At 39.8% G+C, this 27,533-nt stretch overlaps 1 protein-coding gene across 1 annotated transcript in view; it reads left to right on the top strand.

Annotated features, from left to right (window-relative positions):
• Prex2 (phosphatidylinositol-3,4,5-trisphosphate-dependent Rac exchange factor 2) overlaps nucleotides 1–27,533 on the top strand; it is a 315,395-nt gene that overhangs the window by 61,239 nt on the left and 226,623 nt on the right. Inside the window, exons 2-6 of the mRNA NM_001393795.1 lie at nucleotides 3,529–3,600; nucleotides 5,066–5,188; nucleotides 7,292–7,396; nucleotides 14,425–14,526; nucleotides 24,841–25,002. Coding sequence (NP_001380724.1) covers nucleotides 3,529–3,600; nucleotides 5,066–5,188; nucleotides 7,292–7,396; nucleotides 14,425–14,526; nucleotides 24,841–25,002 — 564 coding nt within the window. The remainder of the gene's footprint in view (nucleotides 1–3,528; nucleotides 3,601–5,065; nucleotides 5,189–7,291; nucleotides 7,397–14,424; nucleotides 14,527–24,840; nucleotides 25,003–27,533) is intronic.

Here is a 27,533-nt window from a genome sequence, read left to right as displayed (position 1 = left end):
CAGAGATGATTATTATTTGATGTTGAATTGAAACAAAAGATGAGTTGAGAGATCTGCCTTGCCACGGCAGTTCACTTCTCTAACTCTGTTATTGTCAAGCTTCAGAGAGATCACCAAGGCAGTGTCTACCAGACTCTGAATCAGGGCTCTGGATCTGCTTCATCAGAGCCCCAGAGTCCTGCTCGATGTGCAAATGAAACCAGTCTTCTTTCTCAGGACTCCAGGAAAAGTTGGAAGCCTCGCATTTAGACTACTCCATGTCTTAAACACAACACAGTGTATGTGAACCATGAGCATTAAACATTGTGTTCTAGGGCTTATTTGGAAATAATTAGTGTCAAGGCAGAAAGGATGTAATCCCAGTGGAACTGTAGACTTAGGCAAATATTTAAATGCAGAGAATTTTGTGTGAATTCCTTGGCATGCCTTCTTGACTGACTTGCTGCCACTCGCTTAATTGCTCTGAGAAGGCTTAATGTCCAGTTATGAAATTCTAAAAGAACTTGTTGATAGAGCCTGTTAAAAGATATATTCATGTTGATCTTCAGGATAGAAGATTTAATATTTAAAAAAATGCCAGAGTTTTCATAATTGCACATTCCCAGCAAGCCATTTAAAGTCTGCTTTTCCTGTTGGATAAAACAAGGACTTGGGGAATGACTGGTCAGGCCTGCTGTGAGTTCCCAGTTCCTTTCCTATGCATTCAGCAACACGCTCCCAAAAGTCATGGAGGACAGAAGAACAAATATCAGATGGCTAGGTGGTGTCTTTCTTAGTTTACATGTTCCCTTCCAACTCTTATTTTGATTCAGTTTTATGACTTCCAGGATTTCTTTCAGTGCTTGAAAAATGTGCTGGGTCCTGTTTACGAAGAAATGTTTATAATTGCAGAGGTGAAGTTTAAGGTTTGCTTGCACGAGACATTACCTGTTTACTATGTGGTCAGTGTGAAATGTAAACGAGACAAGGACAACATTCTTGTCATTGCAAAGCTGAAAAGAAAAAGACGAGGAGCATGCTGGGGTGAGGGTTTGGAAAATGCTCAAGACAAACAAATTTACAATTAAACTGAATAATACTAATAAAATGAATATTAAAACTACAAGAATCAAATGTCTTTTTCCTCCATGGCCAACTATATATAACTATAAAAATTTTCAAATTAATAAAAATTATCAAAAAGCTGTAAAGTGGTTCAAAATTATAATCACATATACATATAATTATAGTTTTTAATAAAAATTAAGGTTATACCCAATCCTTTTTATTTGTTTCATTTATTTTGATTACTGCAAGAAAGTTGTGTTATTATTTTGTAGTTAGAAAATCTGGAGTACGGACTAGATGAATCAGGAAAAACAAACAGCACTGAAGCCGATGATGGGTAAGGTCTGGGAGCCTCCTTGTTTGATTTTGTTTAAATAGGCTTTGTTTTTAAAACAGAAGTGATAATGTGCTCACAGCCAAAACTTTAAAACATGTTGAATGTACAGAAGTCTCATTCCTGACCTCTAGACAGAAGTAACTAGTTTGCAGTTTTGGAGTCTTCTGGCCATTTCTTCTCAGTATTAACATACATTGATATATGTATATATACATATATATGTACATATTATATGTGCATATATATTTACATGACAATATGCCACTTTGTGAATTATTTTCATCATCTTTTCATGAGTACCACTCATGTATACATGTATATATATTTATATTTGTATGTTTATATATATCTATGTATAGTTTTTAGTACAATCATATCTGACTGGGATTTTGCCATCAAAGTTTGCAACATGAATGCACCACAGTGTATTTTATGATTTCCGTGTGGGTAAATCTTTAAGTTGTTTCCAGTTTTATTATTTTAATGAGTATTTCTGTGAGAATATAATCCAAGGACAGATTCTCAGAAGTAGAATTAGTGAGTTAAAGGAAAGCCCACTCTAAGTGTGACACATACTGTCAGGATGTCTTCAGGCCTGCTTTGTCAGTCATTGTTCTTGTCAGCAGTGCTTTGGGGATGATATTTGAGGATATTATGAGCAGTGTCTTCATCATCATCCACCTCAAATGTACAAATATAACATGCCAAAGATAAGGATTGTTATTGTAATTTTTATCTTTTAAATGTCATAGCCAGAGGCACCCTGAACGTTATGTGTCCTGGGAAATTACATACCTTTACTAGGCTCATGGTGCAGAGTTCTCAAGATAGACAAAGCAGTGATGATCTGCTGGAGAATCTACAGTTGAACAATATCCTCAGGTTTTGACATGACCTTTCCTGGCCACTAAGTAATTTATGGTTAATGTCTTGAGAACATAAGCTAAGTTTGCTAAGTGAAAACTTCTCTTCCTTTTTAAACCTTTTAGCTTAAGGCTCACTATATGTCAAGCATTCTTCTGCATTTAGGCTTTAGTGAAAGCTTAATTATAATTAAGAATTTCAGTCTAAATATTCTAAATTCAACACCCCTCCCTCCCCAGCCCCTTTCTTTCCTGAAAGCTGGGCATTAAACCCAGGACCTTGCGCCTGCTGGGCAATTCTACCAGTGAGCAGCTTTCTTAGCCTGGCTCTCAGCCTCATGTCTACCATAGGCCTATGAAGAACTCTGACCTAATCCCAGAAACTTAATTTTTTGCTTCTTATGAAAAATGAGTTTGGAGACATAGATGGGAAAGAATCCTTCCTGAAAGCAGTTACTGGCAGGTGTGTCTGAGTGTGATGTACTTATCTCTCCTTCCCTCCCTCCCTCCCTCCCTCCCTCCCTCCCTCCCCCCTCCCTCCTTCCCTTCATCTCACAGTGCTAAGGGAGTTACTTTAGAATTTTTGAAAAGGTCCTTTTGCCTTTTAAGTTGAAATGTCATTTTTCATTATATTTTGGTCTTTCTATGCTCTGCAACACTTAAAATTTAAGAAGCACCTGATCTTAAATCTTTACCCTTGAATTTTGAGGATCAGGTAGAGGAGTTAATTCTTATAGACTTGATCATTTTTGTCTCTGCCTCAGCATTGTAATGGAGGAAAACTTCTCAGGTAGGAGCAACAGCTCGCAATAGACATTATTACAAAACTATTATTCTCAGCGATTAGAAGTTCAACCTTCATTTTTTAAAGACTTATTTACTTTATTTATGTGAGTACACTGTTGCTGTCTTCAGAAGAAGGAGGCATCAGATTCCATTACAGTTGGTTGTGAGCCACCATGTGGTTGCTGGGACTTGAACTCTGCTCTTAACCGCTGAGCCACTTCTCCAACCTTCAGTTGTATTTGTCTGCTTGCTTGAGAAGAGGTCTCACCACACAGTCTTGGCTGGCCTAGAAATTCTTATGGAAGTCTAGCTAGTCTTGCCCTTTAGGCAATCCTCCTACCTCTGCTACTCAGATACTGGTATTACAGGTGTGCGCTGTGATACCCGGTGGTAAGCTTTGGTGTTCTGTACGGAACTTTATCTTACTCTGCTCTGTACCGAGTCATCTTATGACACGAGGTTTGACCTCATAACGTCTTCCTTTGTTCCATACAGGCCTTCTTGCATCGAATGAACCAGTGTGCAGCAGCTAAGCTCGATAAAAATGTGACGGAGGAAACAGTGAAGGTGAGCAGTGGCTTTGGCCCCTCAAACCAAGCTCAGGCGCCATGAAGGTGATGTCCATCACCTTCCGTTCCTGCAGGGTCCTTCCATTTAGTGTCAGCTCCACTGTGACTTCCTGTAGCAGTGACTTATGTTGATAATTTGAAAGAGGGAGCTAGGGATTGAGGAAGGAAAGGAAGAAGACAGGTTACATGTTGTAGAGAACTCCTTTTCGTTACCAAGCTCATGAAACCATTTGAAAAGATGATGAAAAATAAGGGTAAGAAGGAAGACAAGAACTTCAGGATCTGTAAGGAAGTTGGGCCATGTGGCAGAGAGTTGCCAGAATAGGTCAAGAAAGCCAGAAATGGGGAAATGGGAATTCCAATCTCTACAGTCTCTAATGAGCAAGACTTGGATGGTCCACCAGAAGACCTAATAGAATGTAATGACACAACCCAAAAGTAAACCCATAAGCATTTCCTGTAAAACGTAAGGAAGGGGTTCTGGGACGGAGCTCAGTGGTGGTGTGCTCTCAGGTAACTATGGGCATCATGGGAGTCAACTGGGAAACACTGGAGGCAGAGGGCTGCTGGAGAGTATGCTGTGCTTGAGGGTCTGGGTTTCACCCCCATCCCACCCTCATACACATCCCCAGCCGTCACACACACACACACACACACACACACACACACACACACACATACACACACACACACACACACTCACGCAGAAGAAGGGTAGGTAAATAAAAATTAATTTTTCTAAAGCGGCTGCTGATTGTGCTAGCTTACTGTTTTGTTTTACTAATAAAAATCCAAGGATTTTCTGACTCTATTTCCTTCTAGATTATACATCTAACTTGCAGGCTTTTCTACCACCGGAACTTCAGTTAACAAGCTTTTGGGTCCAAAGGAGTCCAACCTGTGGTTGAAATGGCCTCCAACCCTTTCACTCACGGGACTCTGGGTGGAAGAAAACATCTGTGCAGGTGTTTCAGGGCAGGCAAAGTGTTGTTAGCCTTCTGCAGCACCCGTGTCTGCCATCCGAGTGCAGCACAACGACCCTGCAGTTGAGCCAGCTGTGACTTCTACACACCAGCACCTGGCAGAAGCAGGAGGGCAGCTTCATTCCAGGGTACCTTTCATAGTGTCAAGGACCTCCCTGAAAGCCTGTCAGCAAATCTGTCCACATTTTTGCTTACAAGCATTCTGGAAAGAGGCTAGGACTGGAAGGCTGGGATTTTCACACACACACACCCCCAACACCCCCGGCTTTTTCCTGAGTGTCTGCATAGTGTCCTCATCCCCAGGGTCCTGTGGAAACTGAAAAATCCCAAAACTGTGTTCTGCTTTCCAGATGGGAGTATGAGATGCCGTGTGTAGCTATCTGTCTAGGATAGACATGTCCTCGTGGGCTTTTTAATTTAACTTTTCAAATTTGCTTCACAACTATACTTACAGTTTTTATTTGTGCATTTATTTTACAGATGTTATTCTCCAATATCGAGGAGATCCTCGCCGTACATAAGGAGTTCTTGAAAGTTGTAGAAGAATGCTTACATCCGGAACCCAACGCGCAGCAGGAAGTGGGAACCTGCTTCCTTAACTTTGTAGGATTGTTTTTTCCTGTTTATTTTCAAACTCTTGATTTTTAAGGATCGCATTTTGGCAGAGTAGTGTGTGTGTGTGTGTGTGTGTGTGTGTGTGTGTGTGTGTGTGTGTGTGTGTGTGTGTATGTGTGTGAATTCAGCATGAGAAGTAAAGTCGGACACCAGAAGTTTGGGGTCTTTTAAGGCCAATGAAATCTTGCCCTCAGAGCCAGAAAAGGGGAGGAGCCTCTCATCGTCCATTTCACTCAAAGGATAAACAGCCTTTTCTTTTTCCTGACAAGCTAGTTCTTCGCATCCTCTGTAGCTTTGAATTCTAATGAATATTCAGCCCGTTTCATAATGAATGGATTTTTATGTTTCGCTCAAACATAGAACATTTTTCTTTTGAGGCAGAAACTTCTCACTCTTACAATGACGCTGCGAGCCCTTTATTGGTCAGAATGCCCCCTTGTTAATTGGCTGGTAGCGAACCTGGAGATGAACAGACCCTGGCTTCCTGTGACTGATTTCTCCTCCAGGGTGGCTGCCTAGAAGTTTGTTTGCAATGCTGTGGAAAGATGGAGGGGCAGGAGCTCAGTAGTCTGGAACATGTGCCTTGTTATCGGTTTCGAGTATTTGTGTAGGATAGCTAGTTAGGTAATCAATTTGCAAAGTAAGAAGTCTCCTGCTTAGTGAAAATTGTTGTTAAGAACTAAAGGATTATACTTTAAGAACAAAATTTTAAGTTATTTTTGATCCCATTGGTGGTTATTTTCTGAATGCCCCTGAATCAAATGGCTCCTTTAAACAAGTAAGCTCCCAAATGAAGCTTTGTGTGTGTTTCCACTTAGTCTTGCAGTTTTGTTGTCTATGTGGGATGCACTGGTTCTTTTTCTAATCTGTATTTCATAAAGAGAACTCTATCGAAGGGAGATGTTCCTCAGCTCTGAGTGGATTACACTATGCATTTCTTGGTTGCGGCTAGAAACTGTGATGTTCGGATCCACTTCCTGAAGCGTTTCCGTTCACAGAAGAATCAGACCCCCCCCCCCCCCTGCCAGCTGGAGAAGCTCTCATTCCAGGCCAGGGCTGCTCATGGGAACTCTGCGCCCTGACAGTCAGCCAGCTCCTTAGTACCACATATGACTCTCTCACCCATAAGTGTCGCTCAGTTTGCTCAGCTTTTTCTGAACTTTACCCTTGTTCTGGCTCATACCGTCTCTTGAGACAAGTAATTCGATACATGTGCCACTGGCTATATGAAATAGTGCCTACTATTCCACTGTGTGTCTTTGAAACTACAAAGGACACCCGTCTGTTCCGATATTGGATCAATAAATTACTTGTGTTTTTCAGCGGGCTCCTTTGAGAACTATTACTTATAACCCCTTTGAGAACATTCTTACAGATGGTAAGAGATCGTGACCAGAGATTGTGATAGCAATATCCTTCATTTTTGGAAAGAACCCCCTAAGACTGAAGCTGTTTATGTTGTTAACTGACACTAGAAGATCTTGATGGATCACATCTCTGTCCATCACTGGCCTGGCCATTTCCAGTGAATGATGCTTTTGGGATCTCTGTAGACTTGTTCATTTCTCACAGAATAAAGGCAGTTTGACAGTAGCAATAATACTATTTCTTGACCTTTCTGTCTTAAACACCTTTCTATGAAGCAATCACTGGGATGTTGTAGCTTAGTTATTTGTTGGTGGCTATCATATTGTTCATCTGCATCCTTCATCAATACAATCGCCAGGATTGGTTAACATGAACTTCAGGGCTGTGTTTTTTATGATTCTTCGTAATTTGTTGCATGTTTCTTCTCTTTCTCTAAAGTGACTTGTCCACAAAAAAAAAAAAAAAAAAAAAAAAAGCTGTGTCTGAATTCTCATGGCAAAGGGAAAAGTTTTGCCATTAGCTCATTTATAACTTGGTAAATTTCTTATCTCTCTTTCTAGGCCATATTTATGAATGGGGGAAATAAATAATATATATGTGTATACATGTAGTATATCTCTTGAGATATTGTTCTTTCGTAGACTTTAGTTATGCATATCACATGGGTCAAATTTTCAAAGTGGTATGGGGTCATTCTTATTTTTTCCGTTCTTTAATTAACAGAAAGACAAGTTTCGTATCTATGATGAGTATTGCAGCAACCACGAAAAGGCACAAAAATTGCTTCTTGAGCTGAACAAAATAAGAACAATCCGGACGTTTCTTTTGGTAAGTGCATGTTCAACTGTTACTATATATTGAGGGCCCTACGTGTAAGAATGCATGTGACACAATCTCCTCTGTTACTTCTTAGTACATGCACACTTTGAAGCTAGTCCATGGACAATCCAAACATCCAGATCTGGGATGAGTTTGCGTGTGACAAATACCACTAATGCCCTCTTCTGGTTGACCTGTAATGTGTGTGCAGTCTCCTAGGTTCCTGGTGAGCAAAGAATTTAGGTCATAGTTCACCTTTGCCTTACAACATCAGCTCCCTAGAGATCTGCTTATGCCTTAGAGGATCGGAAGTGGGCGGTCACAGGAAGAAAACAAGTGTAGACCAGTGGCTTTCCTACCTATACACATCCTTATTCTGTTTTCATGAAAGTATCAGGATTCAATGTCAACTTTCTTTAAGGTAGCATACTTAAGGGCATGTTTTGACGGCTGTGGGGTGTCATTATAAGCATCTAATTAACTGATAGGAGTTGGTGGGCCATCCCCACAAAGTCTAGTTTTAGAGTACGTTCATGTCCTCATACATCCCCTCTCCTGTTTCTTCATATCCCCTCCCCCTCATTTGTTCTAGGCCACACTGATTACTTTCTATATAGAATGGCCTTTTCTTAAAAGCAAATTCTTTTAGATAGTCTTACTGTATAGGGCAGGCTATCCTTAAATTTGTAAGCTTTCTGCCCAATATTACTCTTAGGTGTTGTGATTAGTGATCAGATTTCAAGTTTCTGTAGACTTTATACAAAGAAACATACGGTGTAGTCTACTGGGCATCTGCTATTTAGCAGTTTCTTTAGTACCTAGCTTTATGTCATGTATTTTATTTTACAATCATTATTACTGAATTATATTGCATTGTGTAGATTTGCCATATTGTGTTAATCTGTTTTTACCAATTAATGAAATCAGGTGTGATTTATTGATAACATTTGCCATGAATTATGAACATTCATGCAGTAGCCTGTCTGGGAGGCATAAATTTTCATTCTCTTGCATAGAAACTAAGAGGGAAATTGGTGGGTCATATGGTAAATTTAGCTAAGAAACTGTGGCTCTGTTTTCCACAATGGTCAAGCCATCCCCAGAAATCTGTGCTTAGATTTTGGGTTTTCTGTCCCTTGCCAACACTTGGTGTAACTAACCTTATGGTGAAAGCCATGCTAGTAGGTATGTGGTATTTCACTGTAGTCTGAATTTGAAGCTAAGAATGCTTCTTGTGCTCACTAACCATGTATATGACTTCATTGGTGATGTATTTATTTAAATCTTTTGCATATTTTTAACCAAATTGTTTATATTCTAGAGACTTACAAATGTTCTTAGTTTTGGGAGCAATTTCTGTATCAAATATATTACTTTACAATATTTCTTCCCAGCCTTGTTTTTCATTTTTTTAAAATACTGCCTTTTGAAAAATCTAAAGTTTTAAAATTTGATGAAATATAACTTACTTATATCTTCATTGTGGCTATGCTTTTCTTGTCATATTTAAGAACTCTGTACCTAGGTGTGTGCTTATTTTATGATTTTTCCTAATGTTTTATTCTGTTGGTACTGCTATCTTAGTATCATTTGGGGACAATTCATGTTTTGGGTGTAGTAGTGTTTGGGGTCTTTTCTGTTTGCAGTGTCTTGCTACCTGAATTCAGGCAGGTTATTTCTCTTTCTTTTCCTTATTACATTATCTTGATTAGAACCTGTTGTAGATTGCTGAATAGAAACACTAGGAACAGGCGCCATTGCCTTATTGCTGGACTTAGCAGGAAATCTTTGTAAGTTGTAGATTGTTCTCATAAATGGTCTTTCTAATGTTTTTATTACATTCATAATTTTGAAAATTTTCATTATTACCCTTCCTTCCTGTCTTCTTTTATTTCTGTTATTCTCAATAAGGGCATTGAAGTCCAGGCTCTGTGCATGCTGGGCAAGTAGGTTTGTCACTAAACAACATCACATCTCTTACTGAACTACATCCTTAGCTCTTTTTCTTTAATGTTGACAGCTATGACTTATTCATGTGTGTATGTGTGTGTGTGTGTGTGTGTGTGTGTGTGTGGTATGTGTTTATGTGTGTGTGTGGTATGTGTGTGTGCATGTAAATCTATATATATGTGTTATTGTTTATAGAAAATAATGAAGTTGTGAATTATTTATATTCACTTATCCACCAAAAAAGGGAATATCAAGTTCACATATTATTCTCTTTCATGGCCTTCAATTTTGTCCACTTTTTCTTTATACTTTGTTGTTATATGTGTATGAATCCTGGTTATTATGCTCACTTTTCTATTTAAACTTATAAAACAATAACTTTTGCCTCAAATGCTAGTTTTTGATAGTCTATTTTTCTTGTAGTTATGATAAATCCCTTGGTGTTTGAAATTCACTCTTTACCTCTTATTGAGCAGTTGTTTATGATATTTTAAATGTTCTAGTACACAGCACATAGCCAGCACTTCCTGTCTTGGCGTGCTCATTTTTCTGTGTTTTATATTTGCTACAGATTGTCACCTCAACTCCTGTAGATTTGACCCTGACTGGCAACCTTTCTTGTAAAGACTGACCAACCCTAATCTTTCGTAAACATCCTTTTTTCTGGTTTATCTGGGAATGTCTGTGCCTTCATTTTTGAAGGCTGGTTTTATTGATGGAACTCTTGATTGCTTCTTTTTTTTTTCCTAATTTTGACTTGGGCTCCTCTGCTGCACAGCGTCCTTTGCTTCTGAGGAGAGTGAACCTGTCCTTTGTATATTGTTTACAAATGACCTCAATTTCTTCTCGTCATTCTTCATACTTGGCCTTTGTCTTTCCATAGTTTAATTATGTTGCAATTAGATGAGGATAATAACATTTTAGCATGCCCTAAGTTGAATGTGGTTATGCTTCTAGCCACTTGTGGGGAAGAGGTGTGAAGATCTTTTGAGCTTAGGAGCTGAAATCTAGTCTAGGCAACATGGTCAGACTCCAAAACTCCAACTTAAAATAAAATGAACAAAATGTAAATTGTGAAGTTTATAAGCATTATTAAATACAGTTACCATAAACCAGTGGTTGTGGCACATGTCTTTGATCCTAGCAATCAGAAGCTGTGGCAGGTGTATCACTGTGAGTTCAAGGCCGGCCTGGTCTACAAAGTGAGCTCTAGGATAGCCAGGTTTACATAGTAAAATCCTATCTCTAAACACAAGAGAAAAAAAATCATATACTTTATTTCTTTTCATTACCCTTTGTGCATACATTAAAATGAAAGTAATAATTATTAGTGTTTATTATTTTGTGTGTATAGATGTCTTTGCCTGCATGGATCTTTAGCTACCACCCATGGGTGCTTGTGTAATCCTGAAGAGGGTGTCAGATATTCTGGTACTGAGTTACCGATGGCTTTGAGTGAGACACTATGCAGATGTTGGGAATCAAAGCCAGGTCCTCTGGAACAGCAGCTACTGCCCTTAAGCCATGCCCTGCTGAGCCATCTCTCCAGCCACCACATCCGTGTTTTCTCCTGTTGCCTTGGAATTGTTTTTCCCTAATCTTTTTTTTTCTTTTAATTCTCTGCCTTTCGCATTGGATGATTTATATGAACTTATTTGTAGCTCAATGAAGTTCTTTTTTCATTTGATGTCTGTTTGATTTGGCTCCTCTGCTTTTCTCGACTGAGCATTCCTATTCTCTGCTCACCATTAATTGCCCTTCAGCTATTTAAGTGGTTTAAGCTATTTACAACTCTCTGAATATACTTATGATGGCTGTTTTCAAGTCTTCGTTAAATATAATATCTGCCTATGTTGAACAGTTTTTATTGTCTATGATTAAGTCAAGTTTTCCTGATCCTTTGTGTATCTCATCATTTTTAAAACGAATTATTGTGTATGCATGTGTGTGTATATGTGTGTGTGTATATGTGTGTGTGTATATATATATATATATATATATATATATATATGGAACATACAGAGAGAGAGAGAGAGAGAGAGAGAGAGAGAGAGAGAGAGAGAGAGAGAGAGCTGAGCTATCTTCAGACACATGAGAAGAGGGCATCAGATCTCATTACAGATGGCTGTGAGCTACCATGCGGTTTCTGGGATTTGAACTCAGGACCTCTGGAAGAGCAGTCAATGTTCCTAACCACTGAGTCATCTCTTTGACCCCTATCTCATAATTTTAAAATTAAAAAATAACTTGACATTTTAAATAACTTAATGGCAACTCTGGAGTTGGTGTTTTTCTCTCTGAGATTAGTAACTGGACTTTTGTTTTTTGTTTGTTTTTGTTTTTCTTTTTTTCTCTGTGACCTGCGTAGACTCATCTGAGTTCCTGTTTCTCTACAATATCTCTGCTTAGTTTATTTTCCTTGTTTAACATTGTTTGTTCAGTTTACCTTCCTTGTTTAACATTGTTTAGTAAGATCTGTCAGAGCTACTCTCTCAGGAATATGTATCCAAGTAGGAATATGGGTTGAGGGTAGTTAAAGGCCAGGTGATTTGTAAGGTGCTACAGACTTCTTCCTCAGTCCTTCTTGCATGACCCTTCCCCCACTTTCAGCAGCCAACAATAAATGCATTCTCTCTGCCATCCGTATGTTTTTAGATTATCAATGTTAAATTACTGGCTAGTATGCTTGAAGGCCTCATATAACTCTAGTCTCAGGCCCACATTATGGAATGTGCTAGCATTTTGGTCAACACTCCTTGGTATAAGATTTTTGCTCTCTGATGCTCCATTTATAAAGTATAAGAACTCCCCTGTTTTTTTCAGTGTGTCTTCTCTTAAGCAGTGATCGCTTAGGATGATACTTAATCGTGAAATCCTATTGGAGAAGTCACAAGTCAAGAATGTGGGATTAGGTGACTCAAAGCATATGCCAGCAGACAGAATCTGTCTTGATAGTCCATATCCTGAAACTAAGTGAACATAGGTTACTGGATGGCATCAGGACATTCTTTATATCTCAGGTGTCAGTTTTCTCATAAAATGAGGCACAATTCATACAATTATCCTTTAGGATTGATATAAGAGCCTCCAGGTTTGAGATGATGATGGTATTATCTTGGGCCTTTGCTAATGCTGTTAACTGAAGAACATTTTAGTGTCATTACTCTCCCTGAAAGTTAGTCAGTAGATATACTTATTTTTATGATTACAGCACAGCTCATGTACAGCCCACCACAATCATTAACTCAGAAAATGCTCTGCAGACATGCCCGCAGACTGATGGAGGGAATTCTTCAGTTGGTTCCCTATTCCTAGGTGACTCTAGTTTATGTCAAGTTGATAAAACCCAACCAACACAAGTACTTGCTGTGTAAGCATGGAGATAATCCAATGGTCTGTTCTCTAGGACTCATGTAAATGCTGAGTGTCCACATAGAAGCCAGCCTTAGAAGATAGAGAGACAGGATTCCCCAGAGCAAGCTGGCCGGAGTGACCAGTAATAACGGTGAGGTTGGTTTCACTAAGACCTTGTCTCATTGAGTAAAGTGAAAGAGTGATTGATAATGATTTCTGACATCAACTTTGGCCCTCCACACATATGTACACAAACCAGTGTGCATGCTCACTACACAAAGAGGTGTCCACAATATGCAAGAGTACATACATGTACCCCCATTGCCATCACATGTGGAAAGGAAAAGTTAAAACTACTAGGACTTTTCAGGAGTCTTCAGCCAGAGCTGCTAACACATATTGCAACAGAATACTCCGAAGTAGTCATGGAATAGTATGAGGTGTAAATAATTGTGTCCAGGGATTTCCCCCAGGAAAAATGACATGTGTACTTTGAAGAATCTTGGCTGCACTGTCTGCTGTGATGTCTAGATTAAGTGATCATTCCAAACCAGGTACACATATTGGTGCTGGGACTTGGCTGCCCCATCCATGCAGGGGAGGACTTGGTACCACTGCTGTGCTGCTTTCATAATGTTTTTCTCTCAGCTCTTGGTTCCTCCTCAAAATTCATATGGAATGTTATTATAAAATAGTGACAGGAAATATTCTGGCCTCACATTGCAGCTGTCTGAGGCACTTCACTTTCCTGCCTGATGTGTAAAGTCCACTTCTGTGTGGCCACCCTGGCAGGCAATGCAGAAATCAGTTTCAGGCAGGTCTTACTCTTTGTGCATCTGTTCAGAAGACCAAAGGCCGGTTACCCCAGTGGATTTCTCTTTACCAACCCTTCCTGGTGAGCTGAAGCTGTTTCATGCCCACTGCCCTGTAATGGCTGATATGCGCAGATTTCTCCCTTCACATTGGCAGTATGGAGAACCTCTCTGACTTCCTTTGAGATTGGCTGACTCTGGGATCACATAGCAACAGCAGGAACAGAATGACTTGGAATCACCAGGTTTAAGTGTTTCAGTTTGGCAGAGTGAGTCACTCTGGAGTGAGTTCAAGTTGTGTCACTAGTGAGCAATGAAGCTCGACTTTCACAGAAGAATTCAACTTCTCTATGTTTGCTTTTCTTCAACAATGATGACTTTCAAAAATTACTTTATTTTTTATTCCTGTGCATGTATGTGTGTCTGTATGTGTATGTGCCTGCTTGTCTGTATGTGTTCATCATGTGTGCAGGTGCCTGTGAAGACCAAAAGAGACCATCACATCCTTTGGAACTCAAGTTACAGTTGTGAGCTTCCTGATCTGTGTTCTGGCAACTGAACCTGGGTCTATTTGCAAAAGTAGCAAGTGTCCTTAACTCTCTTAAGTGCAGGTCCATCTTTCCAAGCACAACATTGTACCTCCTATAAACAAAATATCTGCTTTGTCTGTTTCTCTATTTTTCTTTTCTCCCCCTTTTCCTTCCCCTTCATACTCACTCAGAAGAATTTATGTAAATTAAATTCTAAATATAGGTTCACTTTGGGTTCTATAACCAATGTGGAAGACTGGGTCTTGATTGCACCTTCTAACATGGTATTTAAGGACATGTATTTTTCACAAATGCGCAGCATAAAATGTTATGACAGAATAGTTCACAACCTCAGGCTTGCAAGATGTACTTATGTTTCTTTTCACCACAGAACTGCATGCTGCTTGGAGGACGGAAGAATACAGATGTGCCCCTGGAAGGATATTTAGTGACACCGATACAAAGGATTTGCAAGTACCCTCTCCTTTTGAAGGTATTTTAATTATGTGCAGTGTTTTTTATTGTCTTAGTATTTGGCTGTTTTTTGAAAACCCATATCTTTTAAAGAAACCAATATTATAAAAAGAATAGATTATAATTACTGAAAAAAATAGCTGTTTTGTCATAAATTCCTGTCTGGAATGGGAAACAAACCATTGGTAGAAAGACCATTAAAGGATGCGTTTAGTGTTCTCTGGAGCAAATATCCTGTTTGAGCTTCATTTAGATTAAATGGATTAGCTTTAGAAGACCCCATTAAATCATTGTGATTGGCTTCCATAGCACTTTAGCTATAAAGAACTTTAAATAATCCTGCTGTTGATCTATTTTTGGTTTCTCCATACTTTGGTGACTTGATGTTAATGAAATTAAGGTTAAAATTACATAATTTTAAAGCTTTGTCTGCTGGGTTTTTTTGTTTGTTTGTTTGTTTGTTTGTTTTTTGTCAACTTGACACAACTTTGGGCCATCTGGCATGGAAAGATCTCTTGAGAAAATACCTCCATTAGTTTGGTTTGTGGGCAAGTCTGTAGGATGTGTTCTTGTTTAACAATTGATGTGGGAGGGCCCAGCCACTATGGGTGGTGCCACTCCTGGGCAGATGGTTCTGAGTTGTATAACAAAAGCAAGCTAACAAAGCCATGGGAACATGCTTGTTAGAGTGTTTCTTCATTGCCTCTGCTTCAGTTCCTGCTTCCACGTTTCTGCCCTGACTTCCCCTTATTATCCACAATAAGCTGAAACAAACCCTTTCAAGTTGCTCTGGGTTATGGTGTCTATCACAGCAATACAAACCCAACTAATACACCTGCCTTTTAAATAATTATTGTAAGTGTATGTTGTAGGCCACATGGAACCAGAGAAGATAGAACACAGAGTGAAGGAGCTTCGATTACTAACAGTAAACACTACATGGAGACCAGGGAGTGAAGCAGGAAGCCTGAATGGTTACTGTACTTGCAGTGCGGTTTCACATTCCTTTGACTGTCTGTCATACAGTAATAGTTTTGCCGATCTATCTTCTAGAATTTGCCTCAGAAATATCCAATTTCTGGGGGAGGGCACAGTGGGTTATTGAGAAAGGGATTGCAAAATCCACAAAAATCCAATGAGAGAAGTGACACTGTAACCTACGTAGGAGCACTTATGATAGTCAGGTGGAAATAACTGTGGCAGAACCAGTGAGAAATCACTTCCCAAAGGAGATAGCCCAAGTCATCAAATTTGGGAAGGGTTGACATTTTGAGGATCAGTTTGAGCTGGTAGCTTCTTGGGATCTCTTGTTGTTTCAGGAGAACCAAAATCAGTCCAGGACTTTACACAAGTATATTGGAGCCATGTGTATAGTCTTATGACTCCACATGCCTTGAGGGTGGCTAGCATAACAAGATATTGGCTCTACCAAAGGAGGTGGACAAGGCTTATGATTGGAGCCCAATGTCTTGATTTGTATGAATTTTTCTGGATAGAAATGGAGAGGTCCTTCATTTCCTTCTCTGAAAAATCCTGTTTCTGGTTCTGACGGATCTGTTGGAATTTTGACAGCTGATGACTAGAGTCACCAGTGACTGTTTTAGGGTCTGGTCAAGGTCATTGGTGAGGAAAGCTTTACTGTAAATGGATTAAAAACTCATGACACTTGGTAATTAGACTCATTCCTAAGTTTGAGCAGGGCCAAGGCAGTATATATTGCCCATGGGGCTTGAGTTTTCTGATCTAGCTTCTTTAGGTGTCTTTTAGGAGATTTGTAGCCTGTTTAACTTTCCCATAAGTCTGTGTCTGTCAAGCACAATGTATATGATACTGAATTTCCAAGGCTTTAGTCAGACCCTGAGAAATGAACAGGCCCATTTTTAAAACTGTAAGGACTTATATGCTCACCCCAGCTCTGAGACAAGACACAGTTTTTTATATTTATTATAGATGCTTAAGGCCTTTTCTTAGGCTGTTCCCAACTAGCTCATGTGACTTACTAACCTGTTTATTCAGTCTAGGTTTCTGGCATGAGTCCTATTAGTCTCTTTCCATCCCAGCCTGCTTCTTTCTCTGTCTGATTGGCAAAATCTTCTCTGCATCTGACTCTTTTCCCAGAGTGGTTCTCTTCCTGGAATTCCCATCTTCCTTACCTGTCTTTGCTATAGGCCATCAGTTTTTATTAAAACCAATTAGAAGGTGACAGAGGGAGTGTTTACAAAATATGATGTAGCCAGATGAGTAACAATACCAAAGTCAGTCTGTACTCAACTCTGCTGCATAGAAATCAGCATTTGAATGGTACAAAGAAAATCTTTACACAGAGCACAAAAAGATCACCTTGACAAAATGTCATTCTGGAGATGTTTTTTGTTTTTGTTTTTGTTTTTGTTTTTCAAGATAGGGTTTCTCTGTGTAGCCCTGACTGTCCTGGAACTAGTTCTGTAGACCACGCTGGCCTTGAATTCACAGAGATCTGCCTGCTTCTTTCTCCTCAGTGCTGGTATTAAAGATATTTGCCACCATGATCTGGCTTGGAGAATTTTGAGTATTCCAAATCTAGGAATCATTTCAGAGAACAATACTCTAGCTAATTACTTTAGAGAATAACATCCTAGCTGCCTTTGTTTTTCTATTTTATATCCTGTAAAGGTATCTACTAAGACTAGGGGATATTTGTAATTTTGGCCACCAGGCACATTAGTTAAATCTAGTTGCCAGTCTTCCCCATGGTAGGTATCCTGTCTCTGGTGCCTGAAGCTAGAGATACCATTTTGAGGGGTTATGTTGATAAGAAAGCTCACATTCTTCTACAACTTGATGGATCATTTCCTTTAGGCCTTGTCACTTGAACGTTCTATTTACCAGGATGAGTGTACTTCCTTGTTCCAAATGCTATATTTGGCAAAAGGCTTTAGAACTTCCATTGTCGGGTAATGATAGAGTAATGATTAGTTGTTAGTTCCCATCCTTGGTGAATTCTGATTTTAAAAACTAAAACCAGGTTGGGGATTTAGCTCAGTGGTAGAGCGCTTGCCTAGCATGCGCAAGGCCCTGGGTTCGGTCCCCAGCTCCGAAAAAAAGAAAAAAAAATAACACAAAAAAACTAAAACTAGTTTCTCAAGGGATTCGTTGGCGTTTTCTCATTGTAGCAAAGATTCTTCCCAAAGGACAGGACATTCCTTGATCCCCAGTGCAGCCCACTTGTCCTCAGAACCTATTTCCCTTGCCACTAGGTCTTTTCCTTTCTGATGTACAGGACAGAGGATTGCAGTCACTCGAATGATCAAAAGGACTGCATTCCAGAGTCTAAGAATTCCTTGAGAATACTTTATAAGGGTCTCTGCTGTAGGTCGGAGGAGGCATCTTTCCTTCCGTGTAGTTATGTGGGCACGGGGGATAAGGAGGCCATGTTTGGAATCTGTGTAAATGAATACTGACTTTTTCCCCCTTGGATAGTTCTAGGCCTGAAATGAGAGCTTTCAGCTTGGCTAGTTGAGTAGCAGAGTTTGGGGCTATTGGACGTGATTTGCGTACTTTGAAGTCAGTGACTATTCCATATCCTGCATGTCAGATTCTTTCATTCAATACATTCTTTCATTCTATACAAAGGAACTTCCCTTTGTATAGAAGACCAAGTCAGGGTTTTCCAGGGGTTGATGTAAGAGATCAGGATGGGCTACTATGCAATTAATTGTCCATAGGGACCTAATGATAGGACTGGAGAGGTTTTCCTTCCTTTTCTGAGAGATAGATGGTTCAGTTCAGGCTTTGATAAACCTTGAATGTAATTTCAGTTCCCTCCAGCATGAGAAATATTTAAGCCTGATATTTAAGGAACGTATTGTGGGTTAGATTTACAGTGGTTCTTGACCTCTTTGGAGTCAAAGGACCCTTTCACAGGGGTTGCCTAAGATCATAGGAAAGCACAGATATTTATATTATGATTCATAGCAATAGTAAAATTATAGTTATAAAGTAACAATGAAAACAGTTTTATAGTTGGGGGGGGTCACCACAACAAGAGGAACTGTATTAAAGTATCATAGCATTAGGAAGGTTAAAAAGCACTGAGTTAGAAGTTTCTCTTCTAATTGCAAATGACTCAGTGTGATCAGGCATGTGAATTGTGAGGGGGCGCCCGAGGATAGTCTTTTGAGATTCTGGAATTAGGAGTCTGACAGGAGCAACTGCTCACAGACATCCTGATCAGCCCATGGCTACCTGATGTAATTCCTTAGCTATCTATATGACTTGAGGAAATGAACAATACACTGGGTTACTATACCAGAGCTGTTCCTTGTCTCAGCTATATACTGGTGAAACTTAGGCTTACTAGGCAAGCCTAAGACAGGAGTCTTGGTTAATGTCTTTTGAAGTTTCTGGAAGGCTTGCTATGACTCAGGAATTTATTTATCTCTGGTGAATTCTTAAGATTAGGTCTCCTTGAGAGCCTGATTTAGAAGTGTACTGTGTAACTAGGGATCTAAATTCTACAATATCCTATAGTTTCCAAAGAGGGTTTAGGGGAACAGGTTTAATAGAGCAGGAAGACCAAGATGGTTCAGACTCATTCTGTTTCTAAAGCTCTGGTCCCCTTTGGCAAGACAAGGCCCAAAATAGGCACCTTTGGAAATTAAAGAGGAGTCTTCTTTCTGGATATGAGGTTTCTTTGGTCAGCCCACATAGGAGATCATCTACATATTGGATCAAGGTATTCTTCAGATAAGTTCATCCTATCAAGTCTTGGGAAAGAATTAAGCCAAATAAGGCAGACTGTTTCAGAACTGCTGCAGTGGGACAGTAAAAGTAATCTGTCCTGCTCTGCATGGGAGGTCTTCAAAAGCAAATAGAAATGGTGATTGGGTGGCCTGAGATATTTAAGAAACTCTCTTTAAGATAATAAGAATGATATGAGATATGAAGAAACTGCTTGTGGTGGTGGAAGACACACCTTTAATCCTAGCCCTCAAGAGGCAGAGGCAGTTTGAATTTGAGGCTAGCCTGGTCTACATAGTGTGTTCCAGGACAAGCAGAGCTATTCAGAGAAACCCTGTCTTGAAGAACAAACAAACAAACAAACAAGATCTGGCCCTGACCCAGGAGTCTTTTTCAGGGAATCAGGGTGAGGAGAGTGAGAATTAGGAACAACTGGATGGGATGGAGCCACTCTATCTAACAGTATGATCTAACTGATCATACAGAAACCTTGGACTGACTGATTTGCTAGGGCTTTGCTGACACCAAGAATAGGATGTTCTGTGTGCTGGGACAATCAGCCAATCATCCTTATTTCATTATCCCTTCTCAGACTTCAGGCTTCAGGAGACATTGTCTCTGATCTAGAAAATAGGTAGGACCTTTAAGATACATAACTACAAAAGCGGCCATTTTAACCTTCTCTATAGTGTGTACTTCCATCTCTCTATGCTGAAGCCTTGACCATTGCTTCCCATTGAGACAAGCGGGAGTGCTCTGCCCTGGAGGGAGAAGCAGTTTGACCTGGAATCGAGACAAAAAATTTCTTTCCAACAGAGGAGTCAGGTAGGGTATGGGGAACTATCATAAAGAAATGACAAATGTGGAGATCTCCTCCTTAGCATGCAAGCAGTTGAGCAAAATATATTCCATGGGCTTGCCTAATGTACCCTGAATTGTTGTAAACCTTCAGAACTAGGGACCAGGAGAAAGGGACAGTGGTAAGAATCACATCCCTGAGTCAGTCATGAATCTAATCTTATGCTCTTCACAGTTAGAAACTCCTTAAGGTTGTTGATCATGATGGGGACCAGAATGGAACTCCCATGACTGCCAGACCTGTCATTGTGGGGAAGGTCAACTGGGCTGGAAGGCACGGATGTTGCCAGTAATTTCTCTTACAGATGGGACAGGGTCCAGAAGGTCTCTGAGGGCATTCCCAACAGGAAGTGGCCTTCTTGTGAAGCAAGCCCTAGGCTTAGTCTTGTCTCAGAGGTTGGGGGGGAGGGTGGCACTTATCTAGTTGACTTCTGTAGTGACCACTAACTCCCACGATACTCTTTCCCTTCATGGTTCTATCATAAAAGGACTAAGTTTATGACCTGGAAAAATAAAACAAAACAAAAGCCTGCTAGCGTTTTGTCTGGGTCTGATACCAGTGTCTGGAGCTTTTTATGAATGTCTGAAGCTGGCTGAGTTAAGAGTGTGGCTTTTAGGATTACTTCTTCCAGTGATTCAGGGTGCATGGAAACCTCCTAGACTTTTTTGATGTGTATAACAGTGACCAATAAAGAGTTTAGATTTAGTTTAGTCTTCTTAGGACCATCTACTACACAGTAAATAATGTCCTCTACACTTTCATAGTGGTCATTTGGCTTTCAGAGATGGGCTAGCCTTATCCCCCATAGGGAATTTCTTGTTCACTTTAATCCCTGAGCAGTGACAACATCATTGCTGCTAAAAAAGAGACCAATCTAATACTCTCTTGTTTTCCAAAAGGCTAGTGTTAGTCACATCATCGCATCTCTCTAGCATAATTCATATATCTACTTCAGTTGCTCAGATGGTTGATCATACTGTTTTGGATCCTTCCTATAACTTTCCAGTTCTTCCTTCCTCTGTGTTACTCAGCTCTGCCAGGATAGAGGAGTCATGAGCAAACATAACTCTTCTGTCTCTCCTGATTCTTTCCTAAGAGAAATCATCCTTTTGGGTGTTAGGAGAGGACACAGATAATTCTTTTGTTTCTTCATGGAGTAAGAATTGCATGGGTATGGAGGTTAATAGGGGCTTAGGTTTCCCAAAGATCATAATTGACCCTTGGGGGCTGTTTTCTTACTCGTAGGATTTTTCTGGGTAAAGCTCTTCTAATTTATCTGGCTCTTCAGATCATCTTTAAAAGTCTATGACTAGCCATAGACTAGTAGTGGTATCCTACTTAATGTGGTCACTATCAGAAAGTATCAGAAAGAGACTCTCCTTGGCTTCTGTTGAGTCAAAATAAACTCCAGTTAAATTTACCCTTAAACAGGGCCCTTGTGGAATGCTTTATCCTCTGTGAAGGGAGTCTCCAGATTAGGTCCCTCAAATCTAGTTATCAGATTTTTAACTTACCCCACCTTCATTATTTCAGGTGTACCATGGTAAGAGGAACTATCTGGACTCTAGTCACAACTCTCTAGAAGGGTGGCAGTTAGCATCCAGATTATGTAACAGTCCAATAAGTGTTTAACTGTTCTGTTTATGGTTTCTTGTGTTCTGACCTAGGGGAGGGGAGCTAAGAGCCCAAGAAGAGCCTGTTTTTGTCATACTAGATAAGACCCTCAAAAGATCCCACTCAGTCAGAGAAGACTACATACAACCCTGACAAGCTCCTATGTAGCCAAAGAAGACTATATAGGATGCTAACAAGATTCTCCACAGTTAGAGAAGACTAGATAAGACACTAACCAATACTACCCAGTCAGAGAAGACTATGATTGTCAGGATAGACAATGTAGTCTCATTAGGACTAAAGTTCATGAAGTCTCTTTGGAGCCAGCTGCCTGTAGCTAATTCTAAGAGCTCTTTAACCTCAGCCTCTGCCAGCTGTGAAGCCTTCAGCCAGATCTCTCTGAAAGAATTCTCTCACCCTCAGAAGCAAAGGAATTAGGGCTAGGTCTGAAAGTGAACCCTCCTTATCAAGGAAAGTGGAAAAATAAAATTACTACTCTGTGCTTTCCACCATAATTTCAATGTAGCAGTGGTAGCCCTCATGTTCCAGGAGGAGGAAGGGGTGACATCCGACTCAATGGTCACCCCACTGCATGCTTCCGTGGTTTGCTTCAGTTTATCCTCAACTCAGTATTTAGGTGATCATCAGAAGGATTCCCAGGCAAGTCTTCCAGAAATGTTACTGTCTAGTCAGGGAGATTCTCACATACAGTAGGCACCAAATTTTATTCAGGGTGAAGAAGCAGACACACAGAAGTCCCCCTCAATAAGTGCAGAGGGATTCAGAAACTGGATCCTCAGGGAGGGCTTGAAGTTTTTAATTGTTTTTGGTACTATAGAACAGGGGCTTCTTAAACAAAGATGAGGCAGTTTAGGAGTGTTTGGGTGTGGCTGGTTCTGCTTCTCTCTCTCTCTCTCTCTCTCTCTCTCTCTCTCTCTCTGTGTGTGTGTGTGTGTGTGTGTGTGTTGAGAAGTTGTGGGGTGGCGGTGTACCAAGCCTTCATTCTGGTTGGAGAGGCCAGAGTTTTTTTTTTTTTTTTTACCATCTGGCTGTTTACCTGTAGCCTCTTTTCCTAGCTGTCAGCCTGTCAGGTTGCTTACCTGCCTTCAGGATATCTTGCCTTAATTGCTCTCTGCCTTCATTTTTTTGAGCCAAAGTCTCTGGGCCTGAAGCTTATCAACTGGGCTAGCCAGATGACTAACAAACTTCAGGGATCCTCCTGTCTCTGTCCCAAACCCCTACAGTGGAGTCATAGGTGCAGACCACCACATCTACTTTTGATACAGATTTTGAGGATCTGAGTTTGGGTCCTCATGTTTATTCAGCAGGCACTTTATGGACTGAGTCACCTCTGAAGGTTGTAAAAGCCTTAATTTTTTTGAAAGAATGATTATTACAAAGTAGGTCTAAAGTTGCTTGGTTAAGCTATGGAAAGTCTTATGCTGAAGCAAAGGCAGGGACCTCCAGCTGCAGTTTTGGCATAGCCTTTAACATGCAGTAACATGTATGTAAGCTGCATATAAGCATGACTCTGTCTGTTCCGAGTCCTTACAGATTCCAGGCTAAGGGACTCAGTGGGCTTATGCACCCACAGGTACCCTTATCCCTGATCTCTGTTGCAATCCCAGACATTGTCAGGGACAGAAGGAATGTTAAGTGTATGTTGTAAACAAGTGGTTGGTTGTTTTAAATCACTCATTGCTGATTAGGAAGGAAACAAGTGTTTAAATTTAACTCTTACAAAAACAAAAGAAAACCAACACCAAACCTAACATGATAGATACAGTCTTGCCTCACATGCATGACAGCAGTTAAGAGGCTATAGGCAGAGGCAGAAAGATTACTGTCATACACACAGAAAGAAAATTATTTACTTATGTATACAGATAAGCTAATGCTTGAAAATTATGCTTGTATTGTCTTTGAGTGGTTTCATTTATTCAGACGTAAGTATTAAAGCCTGAGGTTATGGTGTGAATTAACTTAGAGTCTGAGTATAACCATTAGAATTATTATTTGATTTGTTTTTGGGTCGTTTTGTTTTTGTTTGTTGTTATTTCACATGATCTAATTCATGTCTCAACTCTTTGGTTGACTACCATTCCAGGGGTCATATCCTGTTCTGAAGGTCGAAGTTCTCATTTCCCATACAAACAGCAGCTCCCTTATTTCATTCTTGGTTTGTGCTTTGGGGATGGAAGTTTTATTTATGTTTTTCTTTTCATTACAAATATCAAAAGCAGAATAATCTGTAATCTTTTAAGTATATTAAAAGGTCTTTTTAGTTGTTGTTTAGAAGTATAAAATTAAACATCTTCACCCACTGTCTAGACATTAGTGACCGCACTGTTTCTTAATTAGTCATTTGTTTCCTTATGGCAGTTGTCATCAACATGGCACTAACATAATTAGAAAAACTCTAAGGCATAATTTCAGAAAGATTTCTTTTTTCATTTCTCAATATGCAATGGGAAAACAGACAGGTCGTAGTTGTCTTATTGTTGAATATTTTGAAATAAATTTCAACCTTGTATTTAATATGATCTGACATGAAAGGAATACACACATTAGACTCCCAATATGAAGTTAAAATTTTTATCCTGGACTTCAAAATCATAAGACAGACATACAACCTCAGAAATAAATTCTCAGAATTAAAGCCCCTTTAAAGTGTGTGAAATGAAGACATCAGCCTATAGCTCTCAGAAGATGTTACAAATAGGGATTTAATTCACTTTTCAAATTGTGGAGCCTGTTTATTTGTAGATCTGTTAAAAGAATCTGAGATAAAGGAAATTAACCTATACAGATATGCTTCTGTTAGAACAGAAGTCCGATTTATAAAACCTAGGATGTGATCCAGGTGAAAGAGTTGATGATTTGAATCAAGAAACCTCCTTCTGTGTCTAAAACACAGGTAAGTTTGCGGAAAAGCCACAGTTTCTGCAAAAACTGAGCATCAAAATAGCGCTCAGTCATTGATTTGACCTTTTGCTTTTGATCTCTATCTCAGTGGAGGCTGTGATGTCATTTAGCAGACTGGCTGTCACAGTCTTTGTCCTTTTCATTTCCTGGTCAGTCTGAAGCTGCTATACCCGAGTACTGGAGATCAAAGGGTGGTTTATCTTTGTATATCCACAGGAATTACTGAAGCGGACCCCACGGAAACACAGTGACTACACAGCAGTGATGGAAGCCCTCCAAGCCATGAAAGCTGTTTGTTCCAACATTAATGAGGCCAAGAGACAGATGGAGAAACTGGAAGTTTTAGAAGAGTGGCAGGCACACATTGAAGGCTGGGAGGTATGTGCACTTTTCTCGACTCTTCAGTTTCATACGGCTGTGGGGTCACATGCAGGGCTCCTTCTCAGTGCATAGAACCCTGGGTAGTTACCTTCTAGCAGTCCGTGGACCATAGTCAGCTCGGAAAGTGCTTTTCATGTACTCATGTAGGATGGAAGTCATCTTGACCTGAGACATTTGTGATGGAACCAATGAATACCAGGTGCCTCCACGCTTTGGCCCTTCAGAATTTGGGGTACCAGAGTTCCCTTTTTCCTGTCCTGATTTTGGTCAACCAGTTCATAATCTGAATTCTTGGGATAATAAAAGATTGTGTGTGCTGTGATGTCATCGTTAGACTCTTACATTGGAGATTTGATGTTGAATTTCACTTTCAGTCTAGCTAATAGCTAATAGTCTGTGTTTTGATTTCATTTCTAAACGGAAGGAAATCTCTGTGATTTGCTGGTGTTCATCTAGTCAAAGTGAAAAATGTTACAAGTTTTATGAGTCATTAAAAAAGGGTTTTTTTGTTTGTTTTTAGATAGGAAAGTAAATAAAGATCTTGTTTGAGACTCTGTCAGACATTTCCAGCTTTGGTGATTGGTGATGTTAAGTCCTAGTTACTTCACAAGAATAAGATCTGGCACTTCTGCTGTAAAAATAAGTTAAAATTCAGGTTCAAAATGACTGTAACTTAACACGATCTTTGGGCTAGCAATTTTTTTTCATGTAATAAACAACTTAGATAATAATAATTAAAAAAGCAAGTGTGGAAACAGAAACAAAATTTTATAGCCAAGTACAACTTAAATCCATGCACAGATTACTTTTATCTTTGGGTATCAGTTGTTCACTAATGCTTCTCTTCAATTTGTTGGTTATCAGTAAACCTAAAATTATATTCTGCCAGATATGCAAAGAAATCAACAGTGCTGACCTGAGACACGTCTTCTGTTTGACCACTCCCTGCGATGAAACATTAAAAGTGCTAACTGGGGTCCGATTTAGCTTCCTTTGTGCCTATAGTCTTCCATTTGGAGTGCCCGGCGTGACCCTTCCTGCAGCACAAATGCTGCCTCTTTCAGTCAGAGAGAATGGTTGTGTGTTTTACAGTTGATTCATGATGATAATTCCTTTCCTGCAGAGCAGTTGTCCTGCTGGGATGAGAGAAATAGAGCCAAGTTTGCTTTTGTGACTTTGTTGTCAGTCAAATACTAGAAGAAAAACCAAACTCCTAAAATTGCAGGATTTGCCAGTATAATCTCCCAGGCCATTTTCTACCAGAAGAACTTCAGAGATTCTTTTCAGTATTGTGGAATCTTTTGTAATTTGGTTTCATTCTAGTATGTAGCTTGAAAAGATAGGTCTACTATAGAGAAGGTTTCCTTAAACATGATTGCTTTTTTGAACAACCACGGATTGCATTATTTTTACAAATAGCTCACATTAGGCCAGTTGCTATAATTTGGGTCTTGAATGTCCCCCAATACCCATGTGTTGAATGCTGGGTTCCCAGTCTTTGGTACTATTAGGAGGTGGTAGTACTTTTAGGAGGTGAGGCCTAGTGAAAATAAGTTAGTGACTGGAAAGTGTGCCATTGAAGGGGGATACTTAGATGTTAGGACCTTCTCCCTTTCCTCATTTTCTTTCCTCCATAAGTGTCTTAGTTAGGGTTTTCATTGCTGTGAAGAGACACCATGACCAAGTCAACTCTTATAAAGGAAAATATTTAATTGGGGCTGACTTACAGTTTCAGAGGTTTGGTCCATTATCATCATGGTGGGAAGCATGGCAGCATCCAGACGTGATGCTAGAGAAGGAGCTGAGAGGTCTACATTTTGATCCTAAGGCAATCAGGAGGAGACTGACTCACTTCTGCAGTCAGCCAAGAAGAAGGCTTCTCCTGCACTAAGTAGAGTTTGAACTCTCAAAGCCCACCCACACAGTGACCTCTTTCCTTTAACAAAGCTACCCCGCCTCTAATAATGCCACTTCCCATGGGACAAGCGTACTGAAACCACCACAATGAGGAAAAAAAAACAAACAAAAAATCAAAAAACTGTCTCTACACATACTTCCACAGTAACGGACTATCTTTTCATAGACTGAAGCAAAGGACAGATGTTGGAAGATATGAAATAAAGCCCAAACATTTCCTTTTTATCAAGTGATTGATTTCAGGTATTCTTTATAGTTATAGAAAGCTGGCCTGCCAGCCCTAAATTTACAATATTCAGAGTGGAGCCTTGAAGCTGAGGAAATCAGTGGAGCTTTAGCAGTTCAGTTGAGTATGCAGGAACCCTGCAAGGGCTTAACTGTCACATAGGACAGTTGATAGAGCTAATGCCCTCTGTTCTTGAGAAGGTTTAGAAGAATAAATGAGATATGGCCATAGAAATGAGTTAAGTTGTTGAACCATGAAGCTTAGAGTGGGATTGAGCCAGCTGCTTGTTATGTACACCAGTCCCTATAGAGATGAGGGGAACTATCCATTCTTTTTAAGAGGTTAGTAGATAGTACCCTTCTAAGAGAATACTCTAGAAGTACAG

This window comes from Rattus norvegicus, chromosome 5 (genome assembly GCF_036323735.1).
Source record: "Rattus norvegicus strain BN/NHsdMcwi chromosome 5, GRCr8, whole genome shotgun sequence".
NCBI classification, from domain to species: Eukaryota; Metazoa; Chordata; class Mammalia; order Rodentia; family Muridae; genus Rattus; species Rattus norvegicus.
The sequence above is the reverse complement of the archived record's forward strand: the minus strand, read 5'-3'. Positions and strand labels throughout refer to the sequence as shown.